Here is a 17,305-nt window from a genome sequence, read left to right as displayed (position 1 = left end):
ACTAGGTTTCAGGGATTCAGTGAGAAGACAGTTTGTGGGCAAGAGTCATTAGAGCAAAATATATAAAAAAAACAAGTCCTTCCTCAGTGTCAGTGATGAGTTGCCCAAGTCAGGCTCTTGGGGTTGGAAGAGCATTTAAGTAGGAAGAGAGGTTATAAAGGAGGGTTCCTTTTGGTCTATTGGCTTAGGTAGTAACCTTGCTATTTGGAACCCCTGGATCCCAGGGTTACCGGATTTCAAAGTGGTAGGCCCCCACCCGGGGAACCAATTGGAGGGTGAATCCAGTGAACCCGTCGGTTCATGGAAAGCATGCACCCTCCAATGGGAGGCGTGCACGTCAACCTTTTTGAATCCAACAATTCCGTTAACATTAAGTTTGGTTCACACTCCTGTTAAGCGAGTCAATCCAGTTCAACTGGTTAGAAAAAGACAAAATCATCTAAAACAAGTCTTTTTGCCTCTCATTCGTTCGAATTCCCCTTTCTTCCATTTTCATTTTCACCCAAGCCCTGGCCCAAGAGCAAGAGACCACCAATGACAATTTCGCCAAGCTCTGACGATGTAGAGTCAATTGGCAGTAAATTCTTTTGCTTCCCCTTCCAACCCTGTTATTCCTCTTCCTTAATATCTTCCTCCTTCCTCTTCTTCTAGCAGGAGACTACCTGTGGTGATTTCACTGTTTCACCAAGTTCCCACCTTCAACTTCATGATTCTCATTGTAGAGAACATCCTTTAAGAGCTATGATTCATATGGCTCGGTTTTCTCCCACCTTTTGTGTATACAGTTAAATTTAACCGTCACGGCTATTGTATAGGTAGCCCCAGAAGATCAAGAAAGGTTTCCACGCTTATCATACTAGTTCTTCATTTACACTGGCTACAAGTTTTCTCGATATTATAGTTGGTTGTTTGTGAAAAATGAAGATAAGTTACTGTTCAATAGACAATAAATAACAGACCGCTCTTTACTACTATTCACATTACATAAATTTAGTTCAACAAAAATCAAACATCAATCCATTTTTTGTGGTTTTTAAAAAAATATCCTATTTTGTGGATACAATCCCCATCTCAGATTCTAAAACTGGTAATCAATTATAGATAGCACAGAAGTAGGCCATGGAACTTGAACCACAACCATGTGTTCCTCGAACGTAGATGGCACCCTTTCACCATCAATTAAAGAAACTTTAACAACCTCATCTCTCCGGTTCCCCTCACTCCAATTCAAACCGAACTTGTCTCCTCATCCTACTACAATGATTGAATGGCACCATTGGTATTAAGCATGTTGACTAATCCAATAGGAGCAATTTGGATTTTGCTCGATAATAACTTCATCGGAGAAACTGTAAGAAGCTCAAAATTAAAAGGCTCCAATGAAATCTCCATATGTTTCCATGACTTCAAGGGCATCAATTTCTTCGCTTAGAACATATAAACAACAAACTCTTGTACCCCTTCAATGGAAATCGGGTTTTTTCCGTTTTCCATTCAATACTGTTTGGGTTCGTTGTAGCCAATACAACACGCGAAAACTTTGAGACACAATTGTTTCTTCGAGCTTGACGGCACCAACCTTGTGCTAGGTAACATGCCATTAGAATTGGAAGGCAATCGCTGTTGGAGCTTGGTGAAACAATGAAATAACTACCGGTGGTCTCCTGCCAAAAGAAAAGGAAGAAGATATTAACGAAGATGAATAACAAGGTTGAAAGAAAAAGGAGAAGAAAAGATGTTTACGGCCGGTTGACTACATGCTGCTAGAGTTCGGTGCAATAGTGAAATCGAAATCGCAGCTGCTGGTTTGTTGCTAGAAGAAGAGAAAGGAAGAAGATATTAACAAAGATAAATAATAGGGTAGGAAGGAGAATGAGAAGAAGGGATTCGGCTTATTCTTATCGCTAGTTGGCTCCATGTCGTCAGAGCTTGGTGAAATCGTTGCTCTTGCTCTTGGGTTAGGGTTTAGATGAAAATGAAAATGGGGAAGGGGAATTCAAACAATTGAGAGGAAAAAAGGCTTTTTATTGGTGGTTTTGTCTCTTTCCAACCGGTTGAACCGGATTGACTCACTTAGCGGAAGCATAATCGAATTTAACATTGACGGAATTGTTAAATTTGAAAAGGGCAACGTGCATGCCTCCCAGTGGAGGGTACACTCTCCCCGTGAACCGACATCTTCCCTGGATTCGAGCTGGTAAACCCACAGAATGGAATGTGGGTCTCCTCAACTTCATTTTTATTCCCTCGATTGCTCCTGTAAAGTTGCCAAACACTGTTGGTTTCGGGGGCTTATTGGTAAGTTTTCCCATCAAAACCATGGGGAGCCGTGTTTGGTTTGAAGGAAAAAGTAGGTAAAGGAAAAGAAATGTAGGGAAATCTTTACAAATCTTGTATTGGCTTCCTTACATTTCCCTACCTTTTCCTTCAAACCGAACATATAGTTAAGGATTGGCTAACTAGCTGGTTCTCACTCTGTAATTCCCAAAAGGACAGGAAAATGTTTTTGAAATCCTACTCAGCCTTACTATTATGGAATATTTGGATACATAGGAATGATGTGGTTTTTAAAGGTATAAAGCCTGATCCAATTTCTATTATTGACAGAGTAAAGATTTAGAATCTCAGAAGGCAGCAGCTATGTCATCACCAACATGGCCCCCTTCTAGTAGGGATCATGAAGTCTCCTCTTTTTGGTGTCCCCCTCAAGAAAACTGGTTCAAATAAAATATGGATGGGGCTTTTTGTAATAGCCGGAAAGCTGCTATTGGCATGGTGGTAAGGGACTCACAGGGGTCTGTTTTTGCAGTAAATTGCAAGCCTGTTAATGGTTGCTCTCCTCAACAAGTTGAAGCTACAGCTCTATAGGAAGGCTTGGTTTTTGCAAAATCTCTAAAGCTGTCGAATGTAGTGGTGGAGAGTGATAGTAAACTGCTGTTAAATTGCCTAATTCGTTTGGGTGAAGGAAGCCCAGCTGAGGTTTCTTTTCAACTCTTGGACTGCCTGCAAGTAGCCCAAAGCTTGAATGTAATCTTCTCTTTCAAGTGTCTCATGCATACTGCAGCTCATCATGGTTTGTCTGAGTTTCTGTAGCAAACTCTGTCCTAAAAGGACCTTTCTCTTTGTTGTTTATCTTGACTGTGGCTTTTCTTTTTTGTTGTTTTTGTGTTTTTTCTGTGGTAGTTGTTCCAGTTTTCGGTGTTTTGTGTTGCTTGTTTGCTCTGTTGGCTTTTCTTGATAGAATTCTCTTACTAAGAAAACGTAATCTAAGGTTTTGTTTGATTTGAAGGAAAGTGCAGGGAATGGTAGGAAAACCTTTACAAACCTTGTAAAGGTTCCCCTGTATTTCCCTTCCTTTCCCTACCTTTTCCTTCAAACCAAACATATCCTAGGAGTCTACTCCTAGAGATCTTCAGGAATTACAGGAATTAGGGTTTTACTTTTAGTTTTCTATAAATTACTTCCAAATTGCCATTAACATTTTAAACTATAAATAATTGCAGTTGACAAATCCCGGCTCACAAGTCCCAACTGCTTGGCTGTATGTGGGTGAATGTTATCCTTGGTGACCCACTTTCTTTTCCTAATCCTCTATGGCATAATTAAAGCATTGGATTTATATGCTTTCTTTCCTTTTCTTCTTTTTAATTTGCTTAGTGAATTACTGTTAAGGCTGTGCTTGGTTGCAATGCAAATAAATTTGCACTGATGCAAAATTATGGCAGTGCAAATGATTTGAATGTAAATTCTGACCTATGTTTGTTTCAAATTTCAACTTATTTGTTTGATTGCAGTACAAATGAAGTAAATTAAGACATAAATCAGAATAAAGTAAAACCCAAAATAAATGCTTTTGTACTAATGCAAGTAAAATTGCACACAATTGTACATATACTTATTTGTGAGACTGCATTCTGTGAACCCGTAGGTTCACGGGATGCGTGAACCCGCCAACCAAAAATGGCCATGTTGTTGGGGTGAATAAAAGGTAATGTTAATGGAACTTTGGCCATAAACACAAAAAGGCAAAAAAAACCAGAGTTCCCTCCCTCCATTTTTCATTCTCCTCTGCTGAACCTAGAACAGTAGCATCCATCTACGTCCTTACTCCACACCAGCGTCTATAAACATGGAAGTCATCGATGGTGAGAGGGATATCACAGGTTGAAGAACTATGGGGGTGTTATTTTTTTGGATTTGGAGGGGGGGGGGGAGTTGGTCAATGGGACTTTGGTTCCCATTGACTACGAATCCATGTTCTTTTTTCAACTTTATGTGGGGACCAGGGAAATTTTATTTTCCTGAATATCACTTGATAGAGATAGAGATAAGGATAATGACACTGTTACTGATAGGGATAAGGATAATGACATTGCTATAGATAATGCCATGTACCAAAGAGTCATCAAGAACCCAAACACTCTGTTATCCTAATCACTCATTTTCCTTATCTTGTACATACTTTACTTCATGTATTCTATTAGTAAATAACTTACATCTGTACACATGTAACTCAAATATAAATATACAAAAAGACCCTCAACTAGTGTAATCAATTTTATTCTTCCCTCAACCTGTTCTGTTCTTTATGGTATCAAAGCCCTCTACGACCATGACTTCCTTAGCTACCTCTCAAACTTCTAACACCAATGTTGCTAATCTCAGTCTCCCAACAACAGTCTCACACCTAATCTCTGTTAAGCTAGATTGTACAAACTATCTTTTGTGGCGATCATTGTTCATTACAACATTGAAGGGATTTAAGGCTCTCGGGTATGTTGATGGGAAAATCGAAGCACCAACCAAGTTCCTCAACTCAACTGGGTCCGGTGACTCAACTGATTTGAATCCAGAATACATACTCTGGGAGCAGCAAGATCAGCTGATCATAAGTTGGATTTTATCATCTCTCACTGAGAGAGTACTTGCTCAAGTTATTGGCCATACCACTGCTAGAGGAGTATGGGAAGCTTAATCGAGGCTCTTTGTGTCTCGCTAGAGCTTGCATTATGCAGCTTAGATTTGAACTCATGCATCTCAAGAAAGGAACTGCAAGCATGGCAGATTATCTTGAAAAAGCCAGGATACTCTCTTACAACTTGGTGGCTATTGGTGAGTTCAAGCTCTTCTCTCTGACAACTTGTTCTAAGATCTAAAGACTACACATTTAATGAAATTCAAGCTCTTCTCTCTAATCATGAACTTCGAATGGAGCAACCAAAGCTTCTCTTTGATGTTGCACCATTTGCAAATGTTGCTTCTTGATCTACTTTTTACAGGTCTCCTACTCTTAAAATTGATGCTAGCAAGAGCAAGAACAAAACTGATAGAGAACGTAAGCCGAATCCCTGCCAAGGAGTCAAATGTCAAATTTGTTTCAAACCAAACCATACTGCCTACAAATGCAGAGCATGCTTTGATAAAAACTTCAAACAAGAGAGGTTAAAAGGCAACAATGTTGGTGGTAATGGTTCAGCCTACACTGCAAGCATTGCATCTTTCATTGACATCAGTTGGTACCCTGACTCAGGTGCCAATCATCACATAACTTCTAATCTTGAGAAATTATCTTTGCATTCTGAATATGATGGTCCCGATCAGATTAAGACACTTGGCAAGGCGCATAAATTACCTTTTGTTTCTAGTAGTCGCACATATTCTGCTCCACTGGACTTATGGGGACCTGCCCCAATTTTTTTAGTACATGGATATAAATACTATATTGTTTTTATTGATGCATTCAATTGTTTTCAATGGATTTTTGCTCTCTTTAAGAAATTTGATGCCTTGAATACCTTCTTGCTTTTTAAAGCAAAAGTGGAGAATTTGTTTAACACCACCATCAAACAATTTCAATGTAATGGTGGGGGAGAATTCAAAGTATTTAAGCCTCTCCTTGATAAGTATGGTTTCATTCAACGTGTGTCATGTCCAGACACGTAGGAGAAAAATGGTTTTGTAGAATATAGACATCATCAAATTGTTGAGACTGGTCTAACATTTCTTACTCATGCCTTGGTACCTATTAAGTACTGGTGAAAAGCCTCTTCAGATGAAAAGGAAGTTCTATTTGGGATTACACCAAATTACAAAGAATTGAAAACATTTAGGTGTGAATGTTTTCCTTTAGTTCGACCATACAATGGTCACAAGCTTCAATACCACTTTGTAAGTTGTGTTTTTTTGGGTTATTATGATTCCTATCGTGGCTATAAATGTCTTGATCTTGCTTTTGGTTGAACTTATATTTCTCGCCATGTCACATTCAATGAAAGTTCCTTTCTATTCACAGTGAATAATGTGTGTAAAGACAATGCAATCGTTTTACAGTTAGCTCCTACGTCTAGTTATATTGGACCACCACCCACTGTGGTTCCCTTCCCAGTCACAAATTTAAATGGATCCACTCACACTATTGATGCATCAAATTGTATAATTGAACTTGAACCTTTCACAGATCAACATAACTCTCCTCCAATGCAGCTCACTCCAGAGAACACTTCCAATGATGCTTCTCCTACAATACATCCCTCACCAACACCTATTTCCAATGCTTCCACACCTCCAACATTAGTTTTAGCTCCTTCCCCACACTTAATGTACATCCGATGGTAACCAGAAGCAAAGCGGGAATCTTTAAGCCAAAGGCTTATACTGCCTTCACTTCCCACCCTCTTCCCATGGATGCAGTACCAAGTTGCTTCCTCAAGGCTCTACAATATCCAAAATGGAAGGCAGCTATGCAAGATGAATTTGAGGCATTGCAATGCAACAATACTTGGGTTTTAGTTTCCCGAATATCTCATATGAACCTAGTTGGTTGCAAATGGGTGTTTCGTCTCAAGTACAATCCTGATGGCTCCATTGCAAGGCATAAGGTGCGTCTTGTTGCCAAAGGATACAGTCAACATGAAGGAGTTGACTATCACTATCAAGAGACATTCAGCCCAGTAGTTAAGCCTACCACTATCCGAGTTATTCTCTCCCTTGCTCTCTCTAAGGGTTGGTGTATCCATCAACTAGATATCCAAAAATGCATTTCTGCATGGGTCTCTTGAAGAGGATGTGTTTATGTCTCAATCACCCAGCTTCATTGACTCCACCCACCCTACCCATGTTTGTCATCTCAAGAAGTCACTCTATTACTTAAAGCAAGCACCACGTGCATGGTACTCTAAGTAATATGATTTCCTCCTTGCAACTGGCTTTATGGCTTTAAAGTCTGATTCATTTCTTTTTATTTTTATGCAAGGGAATATCATGCTCTATGATCTCGTCTATGTAGATGACATCATCCTCACTGGCTCCCATCCATCGCTGTTAGATGATCTTGTTCTGAAAATGAGGGTTCGTTTGGTTCGTAGTCGGAATCGAAATCAAAAACCTCTGGAATCGAAATCGGAATGTGGTCCATTCTCATAGTCTGTTTGGTTCAGATAGGAATGAGAATGGGAATTAAAATCAGAAGGAATGGGATTCCATTCCCAAGGGAGGGGTAGGGAATGGCCATTCCCTCAAATGAGGGAATGGCATTCCGACAGGAATGGGAATGGATTCACAATTCCGCCCAAGCAAACAGTTGGAATCAGAATAGCCCATTCCGATTCTGATTCCAGACCCCTATTCGTACAAACCAATTGGACCCTGAGCTCTACATTTGCTATAGAAGATTTGGGGCCTCTTCATTTATTCCTTGGCCTAGAGGTGCATCACACTCCCAAGGGAATGCTTCTCTCTCAAAGAAAGTACATAGTTGATCTTTTTTGACGTGCTGGTATGATTGATGCTAATCCAGCCTCTACACCCATGGTGTCATCAACTAAACACAACAAGCTTGATGGTCACACTCTCTTTGATTCCTCTCTCTACCAAAGCGTTGTAGGAGCACTACACTATCTTACCTTTACTAGGCATGATATAGCATTTGTAGTAAATAAAATATGTCAATTTCTTCACTCTCCAACTGATGTTCATTGGGCAAGTGTGAAGCACATACTGCACTATCTCAAAGGCACCCCATCACATGGCTTGCTCCTCCAACCTTCTTCTTCCTTATGTCTTCACGCATTTTCTAATGCAGATTAGGCTTGATGCCCTGATCATCGACGCTTGCAGGGTGGCTTTTGTATATATATGGGACCAAACTTGATCTCTTTGTCAACTTGCAAGCAATCTATTGTATCATGTTCTAGCACCGAATTTGAGTATAGGAGCCTTGCATTAGCTGCCTCTAGACTAATCTGGCTACGTTCTCTCCTACACAAGATTGGAATTTCTCCTACCTCTCCACCTGTTCTATGGTGTGATAACTTGGGTGCAACATTTCTCACTTCCAATCCAGTTTTCCATGCACGTACGAAACACATAGAAATAGATTTTCATTTCATATGAGAACAAATGACTCAAAAGCTTCTTGAAGTCAAGTTTATCTCCTCAGGTGATCAAATTGCTGACATTCTAACCAAGCCTCTTGGTCTTATTCAATTCTCTGCTCTTTGGTTCAAGTTAACTGTATTACCCCTAGTCAACTTGCCTGGGGCTGATAGAGATAAGGATAACGGCATTGGTACTGATAGAGATAAGGATAACAACAGTGCCATAGATAAAGTCATGCACCAAAGAGTCATCAAGAACCCAAACACTATTATCCTAATCACTCCTTTTTCCTTATCTTGTACACGGTTTACTTCATCTTGTATTCTATTAATAGTAAATAACTTATAGCTGTACACATGCAACTCAAATATAAATATACAAAAGACTCTCAACTAGTGTAATTGATTTCATTGTTTCCTCAACCTGTTTTGTTCTTTATCACTTACCTAGGAAAGTGATACCCATCTCCTTGGTGAGTAAATAACTTTTCCACATAGGGGAAAAGTTGTCAACACTTGAATGTGATAAAAATGCCCCTTTTAATAATGGATTTGACTATGACTAAAATAGTCAGTGCCTTATTTACTCGAGAAATAAAAGAACATGCGTAAATGCACTTACTTGGGTAAGTTTTTCCTGAGAAACACATACCTAGGTAATTGCATTTACTCGGATAAATAACTTAGTGAAAAGCGAATGGGGCCTAACACTGGCCCCAAGAAGAAGAAGAAGAAGAAGAAGAAGGGGGCTAATAACGGATGCTGGATGCCGAATGATATCCCTCTGCCGCTGGTGGCTTTTGCGTTCATGAATGCCGGTATAGAGTGAGAGCGCCGGTGAATGCTGCTGTGCGAAGATCGGCGAAGGATAATGAAAAAAAAAAACATGGAGGGAGGGAGTTTGAAATGAGAACAGGAGAATTCTGGTTTTTTTATGTCTTTTGTGTTGAACTGTTGATGGCTAAAGGCTCGTTAACGTTACCCTTTATTCGCCTCGACGACCTGACAATTTCTGATTGCCGGGTTCATACATCCTGTAAACCCATGGATTCACATAACGCGGACTCCTTATTTGTAACAGTAATTTTAAAGCGATTCACATGCTCTTGTAAGTTGTAACCCGTCATGCTAGAAAACAGAGAATAACACATGAGATTTAGATTTACGTGGTTTGGTTATTTCTTTACATCCACAAATAAAACCTACAAATTTCACTATTTGTATTTCTATTTGTACAGCCCTCGCAAGCAGTATACCATTTTTTATCATTGTATTCGGTTTTTCAATGTTTTCCAAATTCAACAGTGCAGCAAATAGTTGATATAGTTACAAAACCTTCCCCTCTGACATTGTTCCGTGATATATAGGTCCCTTGTACAAGAAACCTATACATTCACCATTAACTATTCTCTCTATGTAAATAAGTACATGAAGCAAAGGCAGTTGAATGTGGAATATAATTAAGACAGAAGTTAACTTGGTACCAGTTTTGTAAATCTCTATTTTATCTAAGTACAAGGCAATGACAAACTCAGTGGGAGATGTTGCAAGTTTGAGGGGGAGGGGGTGATTTCTCTTCAAAGACCAATCAAAGGGTGAGCTCTACAAATTGGAGCAGTAGTAGTTACAACAGCATGTTGTTAGAAGCAACGATGGACTCTTTACTTTTAAATAGGACAAACAAAACCTAACTAATGTCTGGAATTAAAGATTTATACCGTCACTCCCTTTAACTTCACCGATCACCATTGCTCATGGTCTATTCACCAAGCATCAATATAAGGGTCCTTTTGGTTCATAGTTGGAATGACAATCCCTTGGAATCAGAATAGGAATGGTCTATTCCTAAAATCTGTTTTCTAATATGGAGGGAGGAAATGAAATGGCCATTCTCTCAAATAAGAGAATCTTATTCCACCATAAATAAGAATGGAATTCCAATTCCATCCAATCAAATAATTTGAACCGAAATAACCCAATTTCATTCGGATTCCAGACCCCTATTCCTGCAAAGCAAATGAGCCGTAAATTCCTTTCATTTTATAATACATGCCTGCTGCATGGGAGGAAAGGGTGATGAACTTTCTCTTTTCCTTGAAAATGGTATGTACTTCATCCTCTTGAAGTCTTGAGTTAATATTTATCTACTATTAAATTGATATTATCGATGCTTTTAATCACAATAAATAGAAAGGAAATCTTAAGCCAAATTCAACATGTAAAAGATCATTGTCAATAAATGGATGAAGGATTGGGACATGACAAGATTCCACTTGTTCGGCTCTTTAGTATTAATATAAAAGCTAATGCGACCAACACCCAAACCATCAGTTCACAGTTCAGAATTCAGCTTGGTCACGTGGTCCATACTAACCCAAAGATGTATATGAGCTATAGATAGTTAAGAAATTAGCTAACGAAGATAACCTCTTGCCACATGGCAATCATTTGTTTCCCTTTAAATAGTGGTAAGAGTGAAGAGTGTTGACAAGATGTATAGAATGCAAAGGGGCTTCAATTTCACCACGTCTCTCTTGGCTGGCAGGAATAAAAGAAAATAAGGACAATTAAATCTGTAGTCACTGTTTCAGTTTTTAGTTTTGTGCATGCATGTAATCCTCATTTTTCTGGGGTAGGATAGCATGGAAGACATAACCAATTTGAACTGTTTAATTTTGGGAAAATTTTCATTTAATAATTAATAGTTTCACAAAAAATATAATGCACTTTAAATTTTAATTCAGGAGTTCATCACTAAATATTGCATTGTATAAATAGTCATTTTCCTAAAGAAAAGTCATTTGATTAAAGAGACCCCTATAATGAAATTGAATTATTATGGATGAAAAGGAGAGATATCTTAACAAGTAACCAAGCAATTACAATTGCATCAATTTGGTCTGTTTTGATTGCTTCTTTTGTATCTACTTATTATTGATCCCTGGATCTTTTATTTGAGTACTTTTGCTGACTGGTTGATCTTATCTTGTAAAGGATAGCATGATTGATTGAATTTCAACCCTTTATAGCTTCCAAAAAACAAAAAAAAAAAAAAAATTACAATTGCATCAAAAGATTAAACCCCAAGAAAAGTGTCCATAATTACCTAAATATGCTACTCATGCTTTTTAACTCAAATAACATCAATAGATTCAATACCTATTTCCTAGAGGCTGGAGTTCTCAATGTGTCAGTCACGCCAGCGGCACCGAACAGAATCGACCAATTATACAGGTCTGTGTCTGCATTCTTTCTTCCAATTATAATTGGGTCGGTTCTGAATTTTGATACTCGGTCTAATAATTATTTTCTCAACATATACCACTACCACTACCACTGATGTTAAATAATATCTCAACTTCACAAATAATTAGGTTTAATATCAAATTACAGACAAAAAATATAGCTGCCATTCATAATCGGGTCTTTATCGAAAACCCTACATGATCTCGTTCCAAACTGATTCTACATATTTGTTTATACGGGTCTACCTCGACCTGGAAAAGACCCGACCCAATTAATATTAAGTGGAACTCTGGAACCCACCCAACCCAGCTAGCAGCCTAGCACCAAGCGCCAACCTGAGCTTATCAGATCATGGCTGAGGGTTTTTATGCAAATTACCTAATCTGAACCCCATGAATTCCATGCCAAACACATCCCAACTGTCTATAAAAGTTTGAACCCGAAAGCACCTGCACCTGGCAGTTCCAGGTCCAGGATATCTCTTTTTAATTAACAAAACAAACCGATTAACTCGAGCCTAAACTATTTCCATGGACCAGTTTGGACCGCCACGTGTTAAAACTGTGGAATGATTGGGTTGATTGTCCTTTTCTCTGGTTGGCGAGTTGTTTGGCCAAACCAAGTATTATAACCCTTTCCTGGATTCCCCTGCTTTGCAACTCGCGATTGTTTAATAGGTGGAGGGCATTTCAGTAAAATCGTCGAAAACACAAGCAGATAGCCGTAAGTTCTAGTTTTTATTGAGTGTAAGGAGACAAGCGTACAGAAAGCCGTCTGAGGTCGTATTAGTGATATGATTTTTTCTCCAATATTTTTTTTCTTTTTAGCATATTAACGCTGGTGTTCCGGCCGCATTGCCCTTTCCGCTCTCGTCTATAAATCGCCACCCCCTACAAATTGCACAAATCCCCCCTTATCGTACGCACCCCCCCCCCCCCCCCCCCGCTCACATTCTCTCTTTCTTCAGTTTGTTTGGCTCCAACTCCATGGAAGAGAGCGTTGGTGACCCATGGAGACTCTCCAACGTCTCCCTCCCCCGATTCCGGCCACCCGAAACCCCACTGGAGCCCATGGAGTTCCTCTCACGTTCTTGGAGTGTATCCGCTCTCGAGGTATCCAAGGCTTTGGCTCCTCCTTCGCTGCTTCTCAAGGCTGCGAACGTTGGAGGTGTAATTCCTGAAGATATCGTTGGGGAGACTGATGAGGCAGCGATGGTTTCAGGAAACCCATTTTCTTTCGCTTCTTCTGCAACTTCACAACTCGTGATGGAGAGGATTTTATCACAGTCGGTAAGAAACGATAACAGAACACAGAGAGGTGGATGGGGAAGCTGGCGTTCCTGTATTTTTGAATCTGGGTTTTCTTCCATCATGATCCCTATCTACATTTTGTTAAGAAATTATTCTCGTTCTTTTTGATTCTGTTACTCTCTAGGTGTTTTGTTTTATTGTAACTTTGTTTTTTACTTCTTGGGTCAATGCGTGCTTTTGCTCATTTGGAGCGATTGCCTGTATGATGATGGGGCTCCATTTTGTCTGTGGTCTCTGATTATCTCATGAAACCGAGGTTTCCTCCTCGAAACAATTATCTGTCGTTGTTTTCTAAGAATTTTTTTGTTCTGCTTTTTAATTATTTTATTTTTTTCGATCCTGGCTACTAGGGCTACTATTAATTTTCACTTAGTAATTTGAGCAGTGTTTTCCCTATTCGTGCGCGGGAGGAACCTCTGCAACGGCAGAGCTGTCTCGCACGCTGAAGCTATCCTTGAAAACCAAAACAGGGAAAAGGCAGTATATAGAAATAGAAAACATATTCTCTCTATCAAAACCTAAGAGATGGTCTTCTGGCGTAGCGAGTTCTCTTGGTTATACAAATATATAAAAATGGTGATCAGAGATCTTCCATGTTGTTGCCCTTATTCGTGAAAAGTTCTAATTGATTGTTGTTTGTGGGGTTTTCATTTCCTGATTACTGATTTCCTTTTATTTTTTTCCCTTCAGTACTGATTTCCTTTTATACTTGTGATGGATTATCAACTTAATATTGATGTAATGTAGATTTGAGCTGTAAGAGTCATTAATTGTTCTCTAGGTTTGATTCTGTTCTTGGTGGTTGCGGTGCAGCAGGAAGTATCGCCATTGACCTCTGGAAGGCTCTCCCACAGCAGTGGGCCTTTAGCCGGCAATCAAAGCTGTGGCTCGTTAACGGACAGTCCTCCCGTCTCTCCGTCTGAAATCGACGACGTTAAGGTCTGATGTTTTCTTTTTGGCCGGATTTTATCCCCGGAAACTTCTATTCATGTTGATCTTATTATTAATTTGTGATTTGATGTTGCAATTATTATATTTCGAAGCACGAGCCTTGTGGAGTGAAGACAAAGCAACCGATGCTCAGCTTTCTCCGCGACGTCCCTCTCTCTCTGTCTCTCTCTCTCTCTCTCTCCCTGGCCTAGAAACCTGTAATCTTGTTACAGCGGCAGTGAGAGAACGTTTGCTTTTTATCTCTTCTATCAATTGGATGGACAGTTAGTGCTTTTTTATTTGTATTAACAGACGTAAAATCTAAGATTTCTCAATCATCTTAAAAATATATTAAGACATTTCATAGGTAGCCAAACCATCACCGTTAACTGAAAGCTCGCCTCTGAGAGATAAGTTGAAATACGTAAATGCCCCCGTATAAACTCAGAAATGCCGACTTGGAATCTTTCTGAGAAAGTGGAAACTTGTTCGTTTCTCTTTGTTCCATACTGAGACGTCCAAACAAAACGTCTTCAGGTTACAAGCATTCAATAAATTTGTTAATTCTTGGAGGGCATCTTGGTCTTTCGATTATGCAAGGAAAATAGTCAATACATCCCATCCATCCCCCTCTCTCCTTCTCTCTCAAACTCTGCTCTGGTGCATCTGGCTTGCTTTCCGAATTCCGACATGGACCACTGTTCTGTTCTATACGCCTTATCAGCGTATTTTAGAAAACATGTACTTAATATGCGCTCGTCAAGTGATATTGCATGTCGTGCTACGTGGCACTTGTTTCAGTTCTCGAATCAAATTCGTTTACGCGCCACTCGTTTTGTCGCTTCTCTCTCTCTCTCTCTCTCTCTCTCTCTCTCTCTCTCTCTCCCGTTTGTCTTACCTGCAGTCGGTGATACAGCCAGTGTACAGTCCGTTTCGGTGTACCTACTGTATCTCACTATTGATCTCTGGCCGACAACCGTCTCCTGCGGTATTAACCCTAGTGTTCCCCTCTATACATGCAGCTATCCCGTACGGCTAACACGATGAAAACGCAGAACAGAGGTCCCGGTGGCGGGGGTGGCGGTGGTTGCGCAGGTCCTGGCGGTGGTGGCGGCGGTAACAAGACAGTAGGTAGGTGGTTGAAAGACAGGAGAGAGAAGAAGAAGGAGGAAGCCCGAGCACACAACGCGCAGCTCCATGCAGCAGTCTCGGTTGCAGGGGTAGCTGCTGCAGTGGCTGCCATTGCCGCAGCCACGGCTGCTTCATCATCGTCAGGCAAAGACGAACAAATGTCAAAGACTGACATGGCGGTTGCATCGGCTGCAACGTTGGTTGCAGCGCAATGCGTGGAGGCTGCAGAGGCAATGGGCGCCGAGCGGGAACATCTTGCCTCCGTCGTTAGTTCGGCCGTCAATGTCCGTTCACCTGGCGACATTCTGACCTTGACAGCTGCGGCAGCAACAGGTTAGTAAATTAATCCACTCGGTGTGGGTATTTCTGTAATCTTAAGGAAGCAAACAATCTTTTGGAATAAGAGGATCGACAAAGGACTTGGAGTTGACGAAATTGAACTTAGACATTGACCCCATGATATTATTATTAATGCGGGTGATTGGTGGATGCAGCTCTACGCGGGGCCGCTACGTTGAAAGCGAGAGCATTGAAGGATGTTTGGAATATAGCTGCAGTAATACCGGTTGAGAAAGGTATGGGTTTAGGTGGTAATAATCACAATAATGCCCACTCTAACCACAGCGGTGAGCTTGTCACCGAGGAGAATTTCCTCGGTATCTGCAGTCAAGAGTTCCTCGCAAGGGGTTGCGAACTCCTCAAGCGTACCCGTAAAGGTGATTCTTTCATTTACTTTTGACTTGTCTAAGTTGATCAATGATCTATTTTTGTTTTTATTTTATTTTCACAAAGAAATTGTGGTAGATTGCAGATTTCATTGGCGTTAAGGAAATTGTTATTTGTTGGTTGGATGTTTCAGGTGATCTGCATTTGAAAATCGTCTCTGTTTATATCCATAGGACGGGCGTGGTGGGTTTTCTGCTATGACTCTGATTTCAATTTCTTGATTTCGTTTTTTTAATGGATCATGAATAAAAAATCTCTTTTTTTATTTTTGTTAGAATTTGAAAGAAATTTTGCAATGGGTGCCAATGGTGGGGACACAATGAACCAGGGAATTTAAACTGAAATGAAACATAATTGAAAAGTCTGTCAACTGAAGTATAGTTTATCAATTATCACATCGTGGGCGTGGAAGCTATAAAAAAATTCTCACATTCCATTCCATCTTATTACAGGTAATGCTGAAGATGAAGAGCAGGCATGTTGCAGGGACCATCACCAAAAAGAAAAAGAGTAAGTACCTCTAGCCTGTTATTCTTTCGTCACAGTTCACGGTCTTCCCTTACCCTTATCGGGATCAGAGAAAGGGGATCAATTGCAGTAAAAGTGAAAAAGAAAAGTAAAAGAATAGGGTGTTCATCTTGTTTACTTTCTCTTTTTTCCAAGTTTAGTTTAGTTTTGAATCAATCGACGTCTGTTTGGGGGTACAGATGTAGTTTTGGAGGTTTGCAAGGACATTCCGGCATGGCCTGGGCGTCATTTGCTGGAGGGCGGTGAGCAGCGACGTTACTTTGGGCTGAAAACTGCTTTGCGTGGTGTAGTAGAGTTTGAGTGCAGGAATCAAAGGGAGTACGAAGTCTGGACTGAGGGTGTGTCCAGGCTCCTCACCATCGTTGCCGAACGGAACAATAGACATAAACCAAATGTGTGATTATATTAACAGAGAAATGGAGATTTTGAGATTCATATTGGTGGGTCTGCCTGTTTATTTTGTTTCTTTTTTGTCCTACTGTAAAGAAAAGAGGTGGGGTGGTGGGAGGGAAAGGTGAATGATACAACAATATCCGAAGGGATTTTCTTTGCACTGGGAATATTTTGGGGATGTCTGTATTTAAAGTAAAGTGAAAGGGGTTTGGATCCAGAAGCAGCATCGATCCAAAAGACCAAATTGTGTTCAAGCTCTCAATTTCAACCATATTTTGGGAAGAAAAGATGGAATCTTGGACTATTAGCGGTCAAAAAGTGGCAAGGGATGGGAACAAATCCGCTTTTACATTGTGACTGGTGTAGCACTAGGTAAAGCAAAATCTTGGTTATATTCCTTGTTTATGTGCTATGTAAATTCATTTCCATCTCTCTCTCTCTCTCTCTCTCTCTCTCTCGTTTGGTTTCGTTTAAAAACAATCAACAGTGGTAACTTGAAAATGGCGTTTGTTTGAGATTGGGATGGACTGGTTAGCTAAAGTTCTGAAGTTAATATCCTACTTGTATTTTGACGGGGATCTTGTGAGCTGCAAAACTAAAGGTAAATATTCTGTTGATTGTTCTATTAGATCCAAGAGAATGATCTAAAAAGGCTGATCCGGAGGT

At 40.1% G+C, this 17,305-nt stretch overlaps 1 protein-coding gene and 1 long non-coding RNA gene across 3 annotated transcripts; one reads left to right on the top strand and one right to left on the bottom strand.

The window, feature by feature from the left end:
• Positions 1-935: 935 nt before the first annotated feature.
• On the bottom strand, positions 936-1,998 carry LOC148879146 (uncharacterized). The gene is made up of 2 exons (XR_016105946.1): positions 1,758-1,998; positions 936-1,664 (listed from the first exon to the last, which is right to left on the bottom strand). It is a non-coding gene; the product is annotated as an uncharacterized LOC148879146 (long non-coding RNA).
• Positions 1,999-12,389: 10,391 nt separating this feature from the next.
• LOC148879145 (VAN3-binding protein-like) lies at positions 12,390-17,071 on the top strand. Of its 2 annotated transcripts, none has more exons than XM_088960569.1 (7): positions 12,390-12,910; positions 13,748-13,870; positions 14,884-15,325; positions 15,487-15,708; positions 15,852-15,901; positions 16,171-16,228; positions 16,426-17,071. In XM_088960569.1, exons 1-7 carry the CDS (start codon positions 12,608-12,610, stop codon positions 16,644-16,646), a joined length of 1,419 nt encoding a protein of 472 aa, XP_088816695.1. In that variant the 5' UTR covers positions 12,390-12,607; the 3' UTR covers positions 16,647-17,071. The 2 variants fall into 2 exon arrangements, with proteins under 2 accessions (XP_088816695.1, XP_088816694.1); XM_088960568.1 differs by having other exon boundaries at positions 12,479-12,910; positions 13,745-13,870.
• Positions 17,072-17,305: the final 234 nt, after the last annotated feature.

The sequence above is a fragment of the Nelumbo lutea genome, chromosome 1, assembly GCF_056320005.1.
Source record: "Nelumbo lutea isolate HS-2025 chromosome 1, American lotus-T2T, whole genome shotgun sequence".
In the NCBI taxonomy this organism is placed as follows: domain Eukaryota; kingdom Viridiplantae; phylum Streptophyta; class Magnoliopsida; order Proteales; family Nelumbonaceae; genus Nelumbo; species Nelumbo lutea.
Note: the sequence above shows the minus strand (reverse complement) of the source record. Positions and strands in the feature narration are given on the sequence as shown.